The sequence below is a fragment of the Bos grunniens genome, chromosome 3 (assembly GCF_055505025.1).
Source record: "Bos grunniens cultivar Pamir isolate PY7600 chromosome 3, Bosgru_T2T1.0, whole genome shotgun sequence".
NCBI classification, from domain to species: domain Eukaryota; kingdom Metazoa; phylum Chordata; class Mammalia; order Artiodactyla; family Bovidae; genus Bos; species Bos grunniens.
In genome coordinates this window covers 94,508,128-94,528,037 of record NC_141167.1, presented here as the reverse complement: position 1 = coordinate 94,528,037, position 19,910 = coordinate 94,508,128, and the positions used below count along the sequence as shown (strand labels likewise).

The following is a 19,910-nucleotide window of genomic DNA, read 5'->3' as shown; positions in this document are numbered from 1 at the left end:
TGAAAAAATCCTGATGCTGGGTAAGATCAAAGGTAGAAGAAAAGGGATGACATAGGATGGCATCACCGACTCAATGGATGTGAATTTGAGTAAACTCTGGGAGATGGTGAAGGACAGGGAAGCCTGGCATGCTGCAGTCCACGGGATGGCAAAGAATCAGACACAACTGAGCAACTGAACAACCACCACCACCACCCCATAGTTAAGGGTGTGCCAAGACTGTTCAGTGTCTCAGAAGAAAAGACCTTAGCACCTAGATTCAGACTGACTAGGACCCAGACCCTCAGGCAATAGATTTTAAAGTATGCAAATAGTATACAGTCCAGTGGGACTGCAAACATAAGTCCTACAGGCCATTAGAGCCAGATCATGGCATCCGGTCCCATCACTTCATGGGAAATAGATGGGGAAACAGTGGAAACAGTGGCAGACTATTTTTTTGGGCTCCCAAATCACTGCAGATGGTGATTGCAGCCATGAAATTAAAAGACACTTACTCCTTGGAAGGAAAGTTATGACCAACCTAGATAGCATATTCAAAAGCAGAGACATTACTTTGCCAACAAGGGTCTGTCTAGTCAAGGCTATGGTTTTTCCAGTGCTCATGTATGGATGTGAGAGTTGGACTGTGAAGAAAGCTGAGCACTGAAGAATTGATGCTTTTGAACTGTGGTGTTGGAGAAGACTCTTGAGAGTCCCTTGGAGTACAAGGAGATCCAACCAGTCCCTCCTAAAGGAAATCAGTCGTGGGTATTCATTGGAAGGACTGATGTTGAAGCTGAAGCTCCAATACTTTGGCCACCTGATGCGAAGGGCTGACTCATTTGAAAAGACCCTGATGCTAGGAAAGATTGAGGGCAGGAGGAGAAGGGGACGACAGAGGATGAGATGGCTGGATGGCATCACCGACTCCATGGACATGAGTTTGAGTAGACCCCAGGAGTTGGTGTTGGACAGGGAGGTCTGGTGTGCTGTGATTCATGGGCTCGCAAAGAGTCGGACATGACTGAGCGACTGAACTGAACTGAACTGAATGTGAATATGTCCTCTGGGTAGCTGTTGTAAAAAAAATGGGGTTGCTAGATGATGAAAGTTCCTTTTTGGAAACTTCAAGTTCTGGTTGCAGTTACCTGGAATGAGGCAGAAGGAGCGCACAGAGATGGCTTCTGTAATCCCTCAAGTGCACCTCAGTAGGAGCCTAGATGTGTACCAGACCAGAAGGCTACCCCTCAGCCTAGAACTTCAGGACAAGAAAGTAGGCCTCTTGCTCAGGAAGACTAGGGGTGTATTTCAATCTGCTGTTTGTGCTTTGCCCTGGGGTGGGATGGTCTATCTGTCACAGGCCTGTGGGACTCAGGGATGCAAGCCCCCCTGCCCACGAAAGCCAGGCAATCAGTGTCTCCTGGGTGCCAGACCAAAAACCTAGGGCACCAGGCATGTGCAAAAACTCCTCTCCAGGAAATGCTGATGCTCTCGAGTGAAGGGGGAGAGTACAAAGATAGAGCCCGCATTCCGAGGTCTCTGGAAAGGTTTCTGTAGAACCTTAGATGTGTGTCTGATTGGAACCCTCAGGTCTCACCTATGAAGATAGCTTATAGGCCTCTTTCATAGAAAGACTGGTCTCCTTGGAAACCATTGCCTCATGATGTATGCCTTGCAGGGGTGGGAGTTGGCTGTTTAAAACCTCTTTCTCCTTTGGTTACAGTTTTGTGGGATGCTTGAGCATAAAAGCCTCACTGGGCACCAGAGCTGGGTGATCTCAAGGTGTCCCTTGAGTGGCAGCCACAAAAATCAGGATGTCAGAAGGGGGTTCAAGCTCCTTCCTGGGAGGTCCTAACAAGCTGGGGGCAAGGCGGAGTTGGGGTGCTTGATGGTGTCTGACAGTAGGCTTCATCCCTGGAAAGAACCCTGCAGGCCCTAGATGTGTGTTGAATTAGGTGTCTGCTCCTGGACTGATGCTATAAGATATGCAAGTAAGCCTATTTCATGTAAGGTCTGGGCACCTTTCAATTGGCTCCCTTTATATTGGTCTCTGGGATGAACCCAAACACGGGAGCCCTTTAAGAGCTGTTCCTCCATTCACTACAGCCTATGAGCCTTGTGGCTGTGAGGCCCATTGGTTTTCAACGCTAGAAGTCTGCAGGGGGCGGGGAGGGGGAGGTGGGGTGGGGGTGGTGGCCGCATGTCTCTTAAGTGCAGGTCTTAAAGTAGGGGTGCCTTTGTCCCCAGGAAGAAACTCTGGTTTTAGACTCCCCCCTGACTGTGGGTCATCGCACAGTGGGTAAAGTCTTCCAAGGGCTTTGCCTGATGTGGAGGAGTCGCTCAGCTAGTTTTTCAGAGGTTTTCGTTTTCAGAGGAAAATGTTCCATGTGTAGCTGTGGGTTTGGCACGTCCGTGGGAGGAGGTGAACTCAGGATCTTCCTACATTGTCATCTTGTGCCGGAACCCGCCCTTCTCTTTAAATAGAGTGTTGGCCACTCTGCTAAGTGCCAAAGTCTCTTTTTAAGGCGCTGAACTGAGCACCAGGGATAAAACAGAAAAGAACAGACCAGCTCCCAGACCTCATGGGGCTTATAGGTTCCCAAGCAAAAATAGATGTTAGATTCATTATTACATAATTGAGTAATACATAGTGAGAACAGAGAGTTCTATGAAGAAGCAGAGTACTGATCAACTACCTAAAAGGAGATTCTAACCTAATCAGGGAGTGGGAAGGGTTTCTCGTGAGATTATTTGAGGCCCAGGGATTTGAAAGCTCTGGAACTGAGGCAGGCCTGTCTTGGTGTCTCTGTGTACATCTCCTCTCCTCTATCTTCTTGTGTCACTTGCCATGGTCTGCCAGTCCATTTCTTGCCATCCTAGTTCCATCCATGACTCATTTTTAATAATCCCTAATTTCCAGTTTCAGAGTCTTGAGAAATGGGGAGAGGCCCTAACTCATAGATTTCTGGCAAGCCTGGGCATGGATTTCCTTTGGGGACCGTCAGTTCTGATCCAAAAACAGACCCAAGATGAAGGTGAAATGTTAAAAATATGGCTGTTTTGGGTAGCAGGAAAAACGTCTGGTAACAAGCACGTGTTCATTCATTCAACAAGCACTGATCCTGTCTGATGTTAAGGAGGGTGTGGCCTGGTTCACTGCTCTAGGGAACTCTAGTTCCCTGGTGAGGGAATAAACCAATAAACAAAGGTCTGGGGGGTACAGCAAGGTGTGCATGAGGGAGGGGCCACTGAACCTTTCCCAGGGAGCAAAGGCCTGAAAGGCACCTGGAAAGGTCAGTCGATTAGCCAGGAGGACTGGCTAGGTTAGCAGGTTGATCCAGGGTGGATGATTGGAAGGAGGATGCCAAGGGGAGAGCCCATTAGGACCGCCCAGGAATTTGGATGGCTGAGCAGAGATGGGTTTATGTGCTGAGGTCAGGGTGAAGACAGGCCTGGTGAGAGGCAGCCAAGTAGAGCTTGGAGGATGGTGTAGAGCAATAGTTCTCAGATTTTGACACGCATCAGAATCACCTGTAAGGCTTATAAAAGAGACTGCGGTTCTCGTCCCTCTCTCTCCCAACCAGTTTCTGATTCAATAGTTTGAATTAGAATGCACTTTTCTAACAAGCTCCTAGGTGATACTGGTCTAGAGATGACCCTTTTTGAGAGCCACTGAACTAGAGGAAGGCAGAAAGTGGAGACCAGCCAGGACATCCAGATGTGAAGGGCGGTGACAACAGAGAAAAGGCTTTACCAGCCACTGTGCTAATCTCTTTATGTGTAATCTCACATAATCCTTTTAACAACTCAGAAAGCCACCCTTATTCTAGAGTAAATGAAGCGCAAAGAGACTAAATTCCATGCCCGTGGTCAGTTAGTGACAGGACCACTGTGTCCAGGCTGTAGAGACACAAAGCCCTTGCTCTCAGCCACCACACGGGAACCAGCAGTGGGTGGTGACTGGTGGGGTGGCGGGGCCACAGCAAGATCAGGGAGAGAAGCCTCAGGTGACTTCTAGGGTTCTGAAGTGGCCACAGGGTGACGGATGACTTTGCCCAGAGCACGTTCATTGTGAGGGACCTCAGTCAGATTCAGTTTTGTCACTGGGGTTAAGGCTCCACAGTGTGCTATGCTTTCTGAATAGATGCTGAGAAAAATGGATTTATGGGTCTGGGGCTCAGGCTTCCCTGGTGGCTCAGATGGTAAAGAATCTGCCTGTGATGCGGGATACCTGAGTACAATCCCTGGGTCGGGAAGATCCCCTGGAGAAGGAAATGGCAACCCACTCCAGTATTCTTGCCTGGAGCACTCCAGGGACAGAGGAGCCTGGCAGGCTACAGTCCACGGGATCCGACACGACTGAGCGACTAACACACAGAGGAAGAATATAGGTGGGAAAGGGAGTGGGAACCTCCCCGAGGGAACTAGCAACAGAGGGGCAGGTGGAGATGAGGGCAGAAAGGTAAGGAGAGGGCAGAGGTGATGTCAGAAAGACAAGGCAGCTGGTTTCAGGAGACGTGTGATGGCGTCATAGATGCTGCAGAGGCCGAGGAAGTACCCAGTGGATTTGACACTCAAGAGGTCAGTGGCAGCCTCAGCTGGAACAATTCTGGTGGGCCAGAGTTAATGGCAGGCAGTGGAAGGAGGCAGGTGGGATGATGGCTGATAAGCCAATAGAGGGAAGACATGATGGGTACTCTCCTTAGAAGCCTGTCCATGAAAGGAAGGAGGGTGAGACCTAAAGAGAGAAGGAACCAGTAATGACACCAAAAAATGACTGGCAAGAGCTCAGATATTGATGTGGCCAAAGGGGCACGTGGTCAGAAGTGTCAAGAGGGCATTACCCCAGGGATGTTTAGGAGGCATTGCGGGGAAACGTGGCTGGGGGTCAGGAGGGCTCAGTTGCAGATTTGTAGGGGTAGACAGTAGCTGATGTCAGTGTTCAGGAGCCGTTTCTGTTGTTCTGGGGCAAATCATAGCTCTTACTGACAGGGCTAAAGTTAATGGGTGAGTGTTGGGTAGGACGAGGCCTGGGCTGCCTAAAGGAGACTTGGGAAGATCTGGCCCTCTAGGAGGCCTGGCTTTGATGCCAGCTTTGCCTACCCTCGTTATCTGAGGTCTCTAGATCAAATGTTTGGGTATAAAACTTTTTATGCAAGGGACTGTCAAACAGAACAAGGGCAGAGAGATTCTGGTGGAAAGAGGGCAGGAGGTTCCGGCCAGCCCTTGTGTTGCTCTGCCCCTGCTTCCCCATGCTCCTGGAAGTCCAGGCCTGCATACAGCGCGAAGAGCCCCAGCAGAAAGCTATCTGTGGTCACCTACAAGTCTACAGTCTCAGGCTGCTTCAAATGCCTCTAAGTCAGGCAATAACCATGACCTTCATCAGGGTTATGTTCATTGGTCAGCTGTCCAGGGGTGCCACAAAACAGATGTATGGGGATTAGAGACAGCAAGCCTCTGGAAGTCCCTGCCGGTATAAGCACGTGGGCAGCCTCATTCCTGCCCTCAGAGCTGTATATTCTCAGGGGGGACACAGTGATCACTTGTCTGCCAGCCCTGAGCCTGAGATCTGTTAGTTCTTAGCTTTATCCTGTTTCCTTATGTTGGGCTGAACGAGTGGCTCTTTTAACAATGACTTGCCCACAGGCATAGACATGATCCTGGAGAAAGGAGGGAAGAACTGATGTGTTGGATGAGGGAGGCACAGGTCACCCTGCCCTCCCAGTTCCCCAGTGGGAGAGGCTGGGGACGATGCCCGGTTGGTACATGCGAGTCACTTATTCCCCTCCCATCTGCGTAGCTTGGAAGTGAGTAGAACAAGAGGCAGGAGCAATGAATCAAGCTTTTCAGAGAAAAACCACAAACTTGAACCCAAACTATCATCATTTGGCAGATAATGAGCACTAGTGCCAGAGATAAGGGCTCCCCGCTTGTTGCGTCTACTTGAAGCAAGGACAGCCTTGAAGCACAGCTAGTAAACAGCACTCAGGATGGATTACTGAATGATGGGACTTGAAGGGGTCTTTTACACTAACTTTATGAAAGCAGAAGGAATGCTTGATCTTGACCCTGCAGCAAACAAATCTTTCCACCTTTTTTCTTAAGTACCTTCTTGGCACATAGCCACTCTGAAATGGAGCTGTTCGATGCTAAATTAGGAACGAGTTATATGGAAGGGAAGCACCTGGTGATGTGCACATGTGTTCCAACCAGCTGTGTATAGGTAGCTTCCTACTTCTCAGATCTTGGTACACAGACACTTGAGGCCGGAGTGGTCCTGGTGATTGGAGACCACGGCTGCGGCTGCACCCAGGATGGGAAAGGGGTGGGGGGGGCCCTTCTCTGAGGGTCTGAAAATCTTTCTCCTGACAGGTATGTTCATCAAGAAACAGATGTGGAGGCAGCAGTGGGGGGTTTCAGCCATAGCCCCTGCAGTAGAGCCCATGGGGAACCCCGTTCGGGTGAGCTTGTCTCCTCAGACTACAAAAGCATGGGCAGGAAGTTTCCCTCAGCCTGTGGTTCTGAAACTTGAATGTGAATCAGCATCACCTGCAGACTTATTGAACAGATTGCTGGCTAGCGTCTTGTTCCATGGCCGTGGCTTCGCTGTGCTAACCAGTCCCCAGGTGATGCTGATGAGGCTGCCAGCCAGGGACGCGTGCGCTGGGAAGCACCGCTCCAGATGAATCTTGCGTGCACATCTGGACCACAGAACTGATGAAGGCTGTGAGGCGGACTCCATTATAATAGCCATCTTTATTTGTAAAAATCCGAATATAAAATGTATTCTTTCAGTCTTTCCGAGTTTTCCATTTTACAAAAACAAAAAGGCACATAAAAACCTTCCCCACAGTCGTTTCCACAGACGGATGTTTCTCGGGCACCCCTCCCCCCACCCCCACCCCCCCCATAGAGCTACATGCTTCATTCCGGGACGTCTCCCTTCCCCACATGCTTCGGTGCTTTCCTACCAGGGTGGAATTCTGAATTCCAAGACTGAAGTACACAAAGAGGGGGTGGGTGGTGGGTGCAGAGTTTGTGGCATGATGCTCCACGGCGTGCAGGAGGGGGTCTAGTAGTAGGTCTCCTTCTCCACCCAACCTGCGGGTAGCAGACAGAGAGACAGAGGTCAGCGACTGTGAGCTTTGGGGAACTAAGTCTACGGGGCCCTCAACTGTATGTCGGAGAAGGCAATGGACCCCACTCCAGCACTCTTGCCTGGAAAATCCCATGGACGGAGGAGCCTGGTAGGCTGCAGTCCATGGGGTCGCTAAGAGTCGGACAGGACTGAAGTGACTTAGCAGCAACTGTATGTGTTTTTAAGAGTAATGTTTTAATTGGAAAGACAGTTTAGACTTCTGACCAAGTTTCTACCACATCCTATTCAGGTTGTATTTGATCAGTTCTAAAACCTCAGTTGAGATCTCCATGGGCTGTGGATGGGCTGTGACTGGAGTTAGTTAGCGTCCCGTGGACTTAGCTAATCAGGCTGATTGTGGAGGAGCCCAGACACTTCGAAAGAAACAGAGCAAGAGCCAGAACTAGGCAGCCCTCCCCAGCCCCAGTTCTAACTGAAAACGCCTGTACTCACCGCCAGGACGTCGCCTGATGATGAGCTTCCGGACTTCGTCATACACGAAGATGAGAAGAGAGTAGGGGAAGGCACAGAACCACCAGGTAGGTCTGGAAGCAGAACCAGGTGGCAATTTACATGTGGACACCACTCAGAGGCAGGCAGAGACTGCACGTCAGCAAAGGGACAGCGGAACACATCAGCCCCAAAGGAGAAGCCAGGCACAGTCCTGGCTAACTGCTGAGCACTCACACAGAACTCATGATGAAAACACCCCACTTCTGCACGCTCAGAGCCTAGAGGCGCAGAAGAAAGCAGACTGCCACCTTCAGCTGGGTTTCCATGAGAACCAGTTGGTACTGTAGGTCAGCTTTGATTTTTTTTTTGTTGACAATTCCAGAGCCAACAGGATATTTCCTTTTTTCCTTTTCTAAAATATTTAAGAAACTCAAGTACATTTGGCTCATGTCCTGGCATTTGAAGATAAAAGAACTGCCAGTGTGGGTCATGACTGGTTTAATCATCCCCTGAATCTGGTCTCTGACAGTAGAGTTTAGAAGAGTCAGGAGTGTGTTGAGTCCCAGACCCGGGGAGTAAGCAGCTGAGTCCTAGCAGAGATCCGAGGCCTTTGGGGACCCAGGGGCTGCTGCCACAGTCCCCAGCCTGGAGACAGGCACCCTGGGCAGCCTCTAGAGGAGGCTGACACTTTGACTCCCAACTTCCCAGGGCAACCACAGGAGGAAGGCCGTCCCAGGGCAGAGCTCTGGCATCTCCCCCTCTTCCTGTCTGGTGTGTCCTCCACAGCTGCTAAAAGACGACTTCGCTTGACTTGGGGACCTTTGTAACTAAGCCACCTTCCACACTGGGTAGAACCCACTGGGAACAAGTTCTCTCTCAAGTCACAGCAAAAGATGCTCAGAGGCATCAGTTTGTTGTGAGACTTTTCATTTTGGCCTTTTTAGAGAGCTCTGATTCTCCTGGCCTTCTCTTAAAACAATGGCCCAAGATGATAGAATTCAGCTTGGGCAAGGCTTGCCCTTGTTGTCTGCAGACTCTGTGGGGCACTGGGAATACAAAGCCAAAAAATGATACTGTGGTCCTTGCTTTTAAGATTATCATCTATGGAGTGCACAAGCAACAACAATGGCAAAGGAGGGGTGCAGCTGCGCGGGCCCAGGAAGCCAAGAGCAAGGGAAGCCCCAAGGGAAGCAACCTGGAAACCATCAGGGCTGACGGAGTGGGGAGGAACGGCCTCCCTAACATGAATGCAGAGGAGGAGTGCTCAATCCACCTCAAGTAAGCCTGGATGGGTACAAGGCTAGGAAGACCGTCTGGCACAGTAACGAGACCCTGGATGCCAGTCTACCCTTACACCGCCGACAGGAAGACAGGGACCCCACGAGGTCTGGTTACTTCTGGGATGAGAACAGGGAGAAGTGCTGAGGGCAACAGGCTACTTGAGAGAGAGTCCAGATGGGTTTGAACAAGGACGGGGAGACTGATGTTCAGATCACAAGTCGCAGTTTCTGTGGCTTAGCATATTCTAACGAGGATGCAGCTGCCTAACCTGAACCAGTTGGCAGATACCACAAACACACTCAATCCTTCAAAACACTCTTGGGAGTTTGTGGCAAATTCTGCATGTGAAAATTCAATCTATCAAAGGTGTTGTCTTTCACCATGTTCAAGGCCAGTTGGGTTCTGACTTAAGACAAGTGGCTGGCTTCCTACCTATGCATGATCTCCTGACACTACCAGTGCTCGACTATAAAGACCTTAGATTTGCGGCTCCACCATCCTCCTCTGAAAGCAGAGGAGTCAGAGGCCCCAGAGATGAGGGGCTTGCGATAGGATGCACTTCACTCACTGGGTGAGCAAATCAAGATTTGGACTTGTGACCCCAACTTCACAGCTGAGGATGCCCCCAGCTGGCCTCAAGACAACTGGGCTTTGGTGCTCAGCTCAGCTGGCTGGTGAGCAAGCCCAAGGGTCAGAGCCTGGGTGGCCCTAGCAATGCTGATTCCTGGTCTGCATCACTGAGTCAGCCTTTGTTTCCCAGTTCAGAGGAATTCTTGTACCTATCACCCAACAGCTCTGAAAAAAACAGCTACTAACATGTGCCATGGGAGGAACAAGCCATGCTGGTTATTTCCAACTTTTTGGACCTAAAAGAAGAAGGACTTACTTGAGGGGATACATCCTCAGGGCAACACCCATTCCAGGGCAGTAGGAAAGAAAAGCAGCAAGGGCTGTCTCTTCAAAGAGGCCAAATATTAAGATCTTGTTCCTAAAAACAAGAAGGGGAGAGAGGTTAAAAAACTGCAAATAAAAGTATATCTTCTAACATTGTTTTTTATTATTTTTTTTAACGTGGACGATTTTTAAAGCCTTTATTGAATTTGTTACAACATTGCTTCTGCTTCATGTTTTGGTCTTTTTTGCCCATGAGGCATGTAGCTCCCTGACCAGGGTTCGAACCCATGTCCCCTGAATTGGAAGGTGAAATCTTAACCACTGGAGTGCCAGGGGAATCCCTACTATGTTTCACATGGCAGGTTGATGTCTTCATAGGTCTTTATGTATTTGTACTTAGGAACCTGAGTTCAGATGAAAAAACCTAGAAAATGACATTTTGCTGCATGAATTAGCTCCCCAGACAAGGTTCTAGAACTTCCGTCCAATGTGTCAGGTGCTGGGCTTTTTATTTAGCGCAGGGGTTAGACATCCATCACCAGACCCGTCTTTGAGCTGAGACCCCTGACTGTGGCCTACTCACTTCATCCCCTGCTGGAAGACAGAATTCCTCCTGGTCTTGCAGATGACCAGGTCAGCCCACTGCACCACCACGATACTGACAAAGAAGGCCGTGTGGCAGGTGAACTCCACAATCTTCCTCTGTTCATAGGTCTGAAACGCACAAGGCAGACGGATGAGCCTGGCTCTTGGCCCTTGTGTCCAGAGGCCGTGAGGCCCTGTCCTTTGGTGCTAGAGGAGCTCTGTCTGGCACTGGCGGGCGGGCAGCCCTCACTCACCCACTGCTGCCCATAGCTGTCCTCCACATCGTTGATCCAACGGTCATCCCAGGTCACTCGGATGCCCAGCAGGTGATTTGGGAGGAAGCCGTTCTCAGCCATGATAACAAAGTAAGTGAAGAAGCCCCCCAGGGCCTGGATCATACCTGAGAAGTTGAAAAGAACTTGAATGCCAGAGCCTGGTACAAATCATCTGCGGGCACACTCTTCACCCACACCTGTTCCACTTTGAGTCACTTTTTAGAGCTTAAAAGAGGGACCTGGCCCTTGTTCTTAAAAACACCCACCTCTATTCCTTGGTCATCTGCTTCTATCAGGACATGACCCTTAGGGGTAAAAATCCACATCCCCATTTTTTAATTCCTGAAAAAAAATTACGACTCCTGTTCCATCTCTCAAAATTTTTTACACATGGCCTTTTTGCCAGCCACTGTGGAAATCACGAATGTGGCACTTTCTGACCTGATCCTCCACTTCCCCCACTTCCAGGATCCTTCTCTCTGGGATCCAATCCAACTATACTGCCTTCAACTCTTTGGGGTGGGATTTCATCCTATACTCTGGACCATTTTCCTACTTCAAAATTAGGCCTTTCTAGCCATCAGCCAATTGCTTTGTTGTCAGAAATGGTTAAATCAATCTTTGCCATGTTTCCAAAACATACTTGATTTGTTGCATTTTTACCCAAGTGTTCACAGTGATGCAATTAGTCTAGAAGAACAAGTTGCTGCTGGTGGCTTTATGAAGTTCTGCTAAAGGCAGTGTTTAGGATCAAAGGGCATTTTCACTGTCCACCATCTAGACTACCTGTTAGCTGGTTCTGCTCCATGAGTGGAACCAAAATCAAGCACTGGGGGTGGGGAGAGTGAGGGTGCAGAGTTGCCATGTGATGGTGACCAGTCAGCCAAACCTCCAAACTCCACTGGGTGCAGAGTTCAGAGTTTGCTGAGTCCAATCAGTGGTAGGACTTTATTTCCCCAGAAAAGCTGCCTTTGAGTTAATACTGCAGCTCTTAGGAGCAGTGCCTGGCATTCAAAAGGCTCCATGAGCAGGGGCCTTTCTTTGTTCTAAAGCAGATGAGCTCAGTTGCAACTGCCCAATCTAAAGAACTAAGGTTTCTGAGAAGATGGCAAAAGATATCTTCTCACTTGGAAGGGAATCTAAAAAAAATCCCCAGCCTTACCCTAGATCCTGGCTCATCTTAGATTTGGAAGTTACCCAACTTCTGAAGCCTCAGAAACCCTGTCTGAGGCAGACAGCACCCCTACAGATACTTGAAATCTGCTGGCTCACCAATCTGTCCATAGGCCATGCTGATCAGCCGCTCGTTCACGAGTTTGTCCGTCTGGGGGTTTCTGGGCTGCCTCTTCATGATGTCGCTCTCAGCCTGCTCATAAGCCAAGGAGATAGCAGGGACCTGAAGGAGGGGCGAGAAGTCATCAGAAACTGGCAAGCTCATGTTGTGACCCTTTTGTTTGTTCTCAAATTCTTGCTCTCCCTTAAAAAAACTGTTTTCCATAATGAGATATTACAAGTCCCCCGTCTTTTTTTAAAAAAAGGGCAAAATGATACAAAAGGGAAGATTTCTATCGGATAAATAGGTATTGACACCTGTCTTAAAGAATGATTAACACTGAATCTTTGATGCTGAGGCTGCCACACACAGGCCAAGAAATTCTCGGTAGTGATATTTCCAAATGCTGGCCACGGGGACCCAGAGAACACAGTAGTGAGTGCTAATGCCACACCTTAGCACTGTGATGTGTGGAATGTGTGCCAGTCACTTACCATGTCCGTTCCCAAGTCGATGCAGAGGATGGTGACGGTCCCCAGAGGGAGTGGAATGTTTGCAATAATAAATATCAGGAAGGGGGTAATCTCAGGAATGTTACTGGTGAGGGTATAAGCAATGGATTTCTTCAAGTTATCAAAGATCAGACGACCTGGGAAAGCAAGATTGTTTTTAATGTAGAGCTTAATGAAAAGGACCGGAAATGACGTGCAGAAATGGATACTGCTCAGCAGCATCTGGACCAGGTTTCACGCAGCACTCTCACCTTCCTCTACTCCAGTCACAATTGAGGCAAAGTTGTCATCCAGGAGAATCATGTCAGCAGCTTGCTTAGACACGTCTGAGCCTGCAATCCCCATGGCAACCCCAATGTCTGCCTTCTTCAAAGCCGGGGAGTCATTGACACCGTCTCCAGTTACAGCCACGATGGCACCCTGCCAGGAAAAGGAGTGGAATTGCGTGGTTGGGCATAAGTGAGGTGCAGCCTCTTATTTGCTTCTCATTACAGACACTGCTCCTTTCCCATTGAGACTCCGTCTAGACTTAGAACTATCTCAGCCAAGAATGCACACAGCTAGTATCAAACACCAGGATCCAGGAGACACCTGCACCTCGTTCACAAGGTCTACGTGAAGTCGTGACTCGGGTGAGTGTCACTCAGGAAAGCCCCGCTCCTTTATGCACCATCACCCCCAGGTCCCTCCCAACTACGGGATGAACCTCCTGGGCATTCACATCTCTGGTGTGGACATCAGGACCCTGCACTGCTCTTCTGGTGCTGAGTGCTGAAGCTCTGACTCTGGGCCACAGCGAAGACCAGTACAGTAGAGTATGTGTCTTGGCTAAACCATGATCCAGTCACCATCCTCTGTACGCCTGGAGCTTCTTACTGGCCCATGTATTCTGAGACAGAGAGGAGCTAGCTGGCTAAGGTTTCCAGCACTGTTGCCTTGTTTTTTTGTTTTTCCTGGAACTGCAATCACTGAGGTCAGCAGCGCCTGAAAGAGCCCGCCCCAGCTGTGTGCCAACCTGTCTCTGGCAGCCTTCCACAATGATGAGCTTCTGCTGCGGAGAGGTCCTGGCGAACACAATCTCTGTGTGGTACTTCAAGATGTCATCCAGCTGCTCGGGAGTCATGTCCTTCAGATCACTTCCATGCACCACGCAGGCCCGGGCATCCCTTCGATCAGGACCAAAAAAAAAAAAAAAAAAACCCCACAAATAAAGGTCACCTGTCTGTCCCTTTTCACTGAGAACAGAAGTTCTCTCACCATGCAGTGTTGCGTTGGTTGCTCAGTCATGTCCAACTCTCTGCGACCCCATAGGCTGTAGCCCACCAGGCTCCTCTGTCCATGGGATTCTCCAGGCAAGAATACTGGAGCGGGTTGCTATTTCCTCCTCCAGGGGATCTTCTCAACCCAGGGATCAAACCCAGGTCTCTGGCATTGCAGGTGGATTTTTTACCGTCTGAGCCACCAGGGAAGCGTAACACCATAAAGCCACGGGGAACTGTCCCATTAAGTAAAAGGTCTTACCTGTGCAGTGTCTTACAGGTTACAAAGCATACTCATGTATATTATCTCATTCAAGATTCACGACCACCAAGAGGCAGGCCTGTCTCTCACCTTCCTTACCCCATGTTTACAGGATGCATCGAAACAACATAACTAAGTTTTAGACAGTGGCAGAGCTGATGAAAGACCAAACCCAAAGTAGGGTTTGCTGGGGGTGGCCCCTAAGCCTTAACAAAACATTAAAAAAGCAAAACTAATTTGTCTCAAGTTATCTATTTCACTGTATCGCCAAAATTCTTGCTGGCCTGAGTCATAGGCCTTGCCCACTTTGTTAGTGTGAACCTGAAAATGACAAGGTGCTAGGTGCTGGGCAGTAAGGAGAAGGGGAACAGCATGAACTCAGAAGCCGGACTGCTGAGTGTACCGCGTGACTCGGCCTCAGCTTCCCTGCTCTGCAAGCTGGGAGCGCTACCGACCTCTGTAGGTTTCCATGGCAAATGCTTAGAACAGTAAGCACCATCTAAGTGTTGCTTACAATGATTGCTCTTATTGAAAACCTTCCCTGGGGTGTTCAGGGCTGGTGCACTGGGATGACCCTGAGGGATGGGATGGGCAGGGAGGCAGGAAGGAGGGTCAGGATGGGGAACACATGTACACCCATGGCTGATTCATGTGAATGTACGGCAAAAACCACCACAATATTGTCAAGTCATCAGCCTCCAATTAAAATAAATTTTAAAAAAAGAAAAAAAAAAAACCCTCCCTGGGAACAAGGCTGCTTTCTGCCACTGAAGGGGCCTCCCTACCCAGAGTAACCCTAGAAGGAAACCACATAGAACCAAGCTGAAGATGCCCGACTACCAGCATCTGCACATTCCAGGCAGCAGTGCTCTGACCTTCCCGCCTTACCTGGGGTTCACCTGGCTCACTGGGATGTTGAGGCGGGCAGCAATGTCTTCTACAGTCTCATTACCTTCTGAGATGATCCCCACACCTTTGGCAATGGCTTTGGCAGTGATGGGATGGTCTCCGGTGACCATGATGACCTGTGGCAGAAAAGAGGACAATCTGCTGAATGCAGCTGCCAAGCAAATGACCTTGAGAAGTCTTACAAGTGGGCAAGAATAAATATCAAGGATGACTCAGCTTGCAATATCAAAGGGAAAGAAATGCAAACAGAACACTGATAAACACGAACTAGCCCAAAACACAAATACGAGTTCACAGAAGACAACAAGCAAAACCCAGATTTTATCTTGGCACACAATCACACAGGATAAACAGTTATCTTTTTACACCATCAAACAAAGATACTCAAATTTACTAAACCCAACAACAACAACAAAGGGTGAAAATCTCATGCTGGTGCGTAATAGGGCCCACACATTGCTGGTCAGCATCCTGAAACTGGCCCAATTTGGAGGGAAAGCAGTAAGTAACAAGAATTCAAATCAATTACTGTTCTTTTTGACCCTATGATTACATTAAGAATACAATCAAAGTGGTAGGAGAAGAATTTTTTACAAAGCTTTTCAGAGCAGTATTACTCATGAGACTGAGAAGCTGGAAATAAGCCAAACAACCAGTAACACGGCAGACTGTATAAAGCACAATGAATCGGCGCACCTGAACACTCTGCAACTTAAGACAGACACAGAGTGGTGCACCGAACATTCCCTTCACAACCAACTATCTGAAAACACAAGACAGGCCATTCATTGCATGAGGAGTATTAATTTAGAATAAGGCAGTATTTCAAAATTTAAAACCTTACCAAGTCTTCAGCACTTTTTAATTTGCTCAGTTACATTTCTCTTACGGGTTTTTTTTTATTTTTAACTTTTCGATCCCTCATCTGCAGCTTACACCAACATTTTAATACCATTTGGCTTTCTCCGGGGGTAACTAAAAAGCTTTGGAGATGAGAAATCAATACTCCAGGTGAGAAACACCAGCGATCACGTGGACCCTGAGGGGCACTAAGCAGGGCGCCCAGAACTGCTAAGAGGTGATGCCACGGCGGGGTGGGAGCAGTACCTTGATTCCAGCACTTCGGCATTTGCCCACAGCATCTGGGACAGCAGCCCGTGGTGGGTCAATCATGGAGATGAGTCCCACGAAGCAGAGATTATCAACAGGGAAGTTCACATCGTCGGTGTCAAACTGGAAGCCTTCAGGAAACTGCTCATCTGGCAGCAGCAAGTGGCAAAAACCTGCAGGAGGGCAGGGAGTCTGTGAGGACTTCCAGTGACAGAGGAAGTTGCAGGAGCCCAGCTTGTTGTGTAGCAGTTTGTTAGTTTGGAAAGCTTTTTTAAAAAAATTCTTACTTTTATAACCAAATGAGTTTCACTGAACATTTATGAATGATACAGAGTCCTTGGAAACCACGCAACAGACAAGAATCCATCACCAAGCCTCTGAGGATGAGGCTCTGTTTAATGTGAAGAAATGGGAGTCTGAGCACCATGGTTTCAGTCTCAAATAGGAAAAGGAGTACGTCAAGGCTGTATATTGTCACCCTGCTTATTTAACTTATATGCAGAGTACATCATCAGAAACGCCGGGCTGGATGAAGCACAAACTGGAATTAAGATTGCCGGGAGAAATATCAATAACCTCAGATACACAGACGACACCACCCTTATGGCAGAAAGCGAAGAGGAACTAAAGAGCCTCTTGATGAGTGTGAAAGAGGAAAGTGAAAAAGCTGGCTTAAAACTCAACATTCAAAAACTAAGATCATGGCATCTGGTCCCATTACTTCATGACAAATAGATGGGGAAACAATGGAAACAGTGACAGACTTTATTTTGGGGGGCTCCAAAATCACTGCAGATGGTGACTGCAGCCATGAAATTAAAAGACCCTTGCTCCTTGGAAGAAAAGCTAAGACAAACCTAGACAGCATATTAAAAAGCAGAGACATTACTTTACTGACAAAGGTCCATATAGTCAAAGCTATGATTTTTCCATCATGCACAGATGTGAGAGTTGGACTATAAAGAAGGCCGAGTGCCAAAGAATTGATGCTTTTGAACTGTGGTGCTGGAGAAGATGCTTGAGAGTCCCCTGGACAGCAAGGAGATCCAACCAGTCCATCCTAAAGGAGATCAGTCATAAATATTCATTGGAAGAACTGATGCTGAAGCTGAAGCTCCAATCCTCTGGCTACCTGATATGAAGAACTGACTCACTGGAAAAGAGCCTGATCCTGAGAAAGACTGAAGGCGGGAGGAGAAGGGGATGACAGAGGATGAGATGGTTGGATGGCATGACCGACTCGACGGACAGGAGTTAGAGCAAGCTCCAGGAGTTGGTGATGGGCAGGGAAGCCTGGAGTGCTGCAGTCCATGGGGTCACAGAGTCAGAAATGACTGAGCGATTGAATGCAAGTGAACTGAGACCCCGTCTCCTCAGTTACTTGGACTTTGGCACATCATGTGATTAATTGTCTCTACTCTCCTCTCTGGAGAAAAAAACCAAGGCCATGGCTCTGCTCACTGTTCATCTAACCAAAACATATACTGCTGAGCAGCTGTGTAGAAGAAGGAAGCCAAGCTTCTTTGAGGATAAATGCAGATCAGACACACTCTGCCCAAGGGGTTCATCATCTAGTATTATTGTTGTTAATATAAGAATCATGATACTTAAGACATTTCTTTCGATGTTGTATGGAGGTTACAATGTCCTTTAAAGTGGTATCAGGTGTTTTGTGGATTCATAGGAGAGACTGCTTCTACTGTGGGGTGGTGGAGGTGCAGAAACAGAAAAAAAAACAAAAACAAACACTTAAGAATGACCTTTCAGTTGAATAGAGACCTAAGACACCTCAAGTTAGACTGAAGAGCAGGTAAGAACAAGAGTATGGGGACCAGGTAATCAGTTCTAAGTTACCCAGCTAAGGAGAACAGAGGAATTACATTAATGATGTAATTCAGTTTTTATCTGTACAAAAGATGACAGATGCCACTTTCCCTATGACACAGTGGGTGAACGTGCTTCTTGTCTGCAGTGGCTGACACAGAACCGAAGGCATCCGAGGCTCCAAATTCACCATTCACCTAATCTGTGAGCTGGTGACAAAGTGCCCAGGTAAATTCACAGCCATTCTGTGGCAGCTGGGAAGCGGCTTTATTCTAGATGCCCTAGGAATGAATGAATTTTCATTTCATGAAGCTTACAGATCATGGACATAGCAACAAAAGCCAGACAACTACTCTTTCCCTCTCCTTTTCTGAGCAAACAGAACTGACCAGCATGAGATTAAAGGTCTAAGTCAGAATCAGAGGCAAACCGGCAGGATTTTGTTGCCCTGTGTCTTCAGCGCTTATTGTTTTCAAAACAAAGGGGGCAAATAAAGGGAAGTTAACGAGAAGCAGAGGTTAAGGTGGTAACTTGCAATTGTTTCCCGGACTATCAGCGTACCCAGCACACGCTCTCCGAGGCCACCCAGCTCCAGGTAGGCATTCTGAAAAGCGTCCTTCAGCTCCTCGTCCAGGGGCTGCTCCTTGCCATGGATGAGGATGGAGCTGCAGCGGTCCAAGATCCTTTCTGGGGCACCTTTCATCACCAGTAGGTGCCGGGGCTCACCTGCATTGGCGTTCTTGTGGATGGATAACTGAAGAATGGAAAGGATGCAAACATTAGACAGCTGGGCCTGACAGCCCAGGGAGGGAGATTTTTTTTTTTTTGGCTGCGACATGTGGCTTGTGGGATCTTAGTTCCCTGACTAGGGGATTGAACCCAGGCCCGTGGCAGTGAAAAAGACATCCTAACCAGTGGAGCACTAGGTAACTCCCTAGTATCTGTTCTGAAAGATACAAGAGCCCTTATTCCTAAATTTAGTTGTCTTACACCCTGTAGCACACTTTGAATGCTACAGAGGAAACGAGCGTGGCAAGGTACTCACGCATCCCTGACACATGTTCATGTACACAATTTTCCCAAAGAAAATTCAGAACAGGGACCCACAGCCCTGCCCAGCCCTCTCCCCCATCCCCACACCCACTCCAACCCACAAAGGAGAACTCAAAAGGGCCTGGACAACACGTTAGAAAGAAGAGGCTCCATTTATCCTACTAATGTTCAAATAAATGAGAATTTTCTACACGGACACAGAGTCAGATGTCAAATTCAAGCACTCACAAAGAGTGTGACTAATTCGTTTTTAGAAAGCATTTAAACCTGGAAAATTCCAAAAGGGTGGATGGATCTTTTTCCAGCCTATGTCCTTCCTTTCTGTGCCCCCTGGCAACGAGACCCCAGATCCTCAGACCTGGTACTTGTTGGTGGAGTTGAATGGGATCTCGACGATCTTGGTGTATCTCTCTCTCATCTCCTTCACAGAACCGCAGCACACCTCAATGCACTTCAGGAGCGCAGACTCTGAGGCATCACCCGCTACAGCCCGCTGTGAACAGATGTCTCCATTAGTCACCCTGAAAGCGCTTCACCCTGTAGCACTTCAGCACCACACCACTGAAACCCAGGAGAAAGCCTGGACTGTCTTCCCATCTGTCAGGAGGAGAGGGAAGGTGGGCGAGGAAGAACACCGTTCTGGGGTGTGACCACCCATCACAGTCCTTTATCTCAAATTCCAAACTCTTCCTGGCCGCCTGCCCTCCTCACCCTACCCAAACTGGTGCAAGGTGTCACTGACCCTTGGGAGAGGCATGATACACTCTTCCAACCCACTCCAGCCTTTTATTTTTTTTAACCTTCCCTGGGCCTGCTGAGAAGTCTCAAAGACAGTATTATTCCCAACCACCTATTTCTAGTTATGAATCAGAAAATACAGAGTGAGACTGTAAATAGTTACAGTCCCCTTCACTGCCCTGCAATTTAAGAAGAAAATGCCCTGGGTTCTCAGGATGGAGGGCAAATGGTCTGTGTCAAGGACTAAGCAGGACTTTACATTCTAAACATAATTTAATTGTGCAGGATTATCTGGGCCTGAATGATGTGAACTTGAAGTTATTTTTAGTTCCAACACTGATGTCATCAGCTACCATTTTAAA

At 48.3% G+C, this 19,910-nt stretch overlaps 1 protein-coding gene across 2 annotated transcripts in view; it reads right to left on the bottom strand.

Annotated features, from left to right (window-relative positions):
* Nucleotides 1-6,719: 6,719 nt before the first annotated feature.
* Nucleotides 6,720-19,910, bottom strand: part of ATP1A1 (ATPase Na+/K+ transporting subunit alpha 1) — a 32,363-nt gene continuing 19,172 nt past the window's right edge. For both annotated transcript variants that reach the window (XM_086392052.1, XM_086392053.1), the window contains exons 11-23: nucleotides 19,169-19,303; nucleotides 18,319-18,511; nucleotides 15,931-16,106; nucleotides 14,803-14,939; nucleotides 13,409-13,559; nucleotides 12,645-12,813; nucleotides 12,376-12,530; nucleotides 11,881-12,004; nucleotides 10,588-10,733; nucleotides 10,332-10,462; nucleotides 9,741-9,842; nucleotides 7,574-7,665; nucleotides 6,720-7,083 (exon numbers count right to left, since the gene is read on the bottom strand). In XM_086392052.1, the coding sequence (XP_086248178.1) occupies nucleotides 7,055-7,083; nucleotides 7,574-7,665; nucleotides 9,741-9,842; nucleotides 10,332-10,462; nucleotides 10,588-10,733; nucleotides 11,881-12,004; nucleotides 12,376-12,530; nucleotides 12,645-12,813; nucleotides 13,409-13,559; nucleotides 14,803-14,939; nucleotides 15,931-16,106; nucleotides 18,319-18,511; nucleotides 19,169-19,303 (1,740 nt within the window). In that variant the 3' untranslated portion in view covers nucleotides 6,720-7,054. The remainder of the gene's footprint in view (nucleotides 7,084-7,573; nucleotides 7,666-9,740; nucleotides 9,843-10,331; nucleotides 10,463-10,587; nucleotides 10,734-11,880; nucleotides 12,005-12,375; nucleotides 12,531-12,644; nucleotides 12,814-13,408; nucleotides 13,560-14,802; nucleotides 14,940-15,930; nucleotides 16,107-18,318; nucleotides 18,512-19,168; nucleotides 19,304-19,910) is intronic.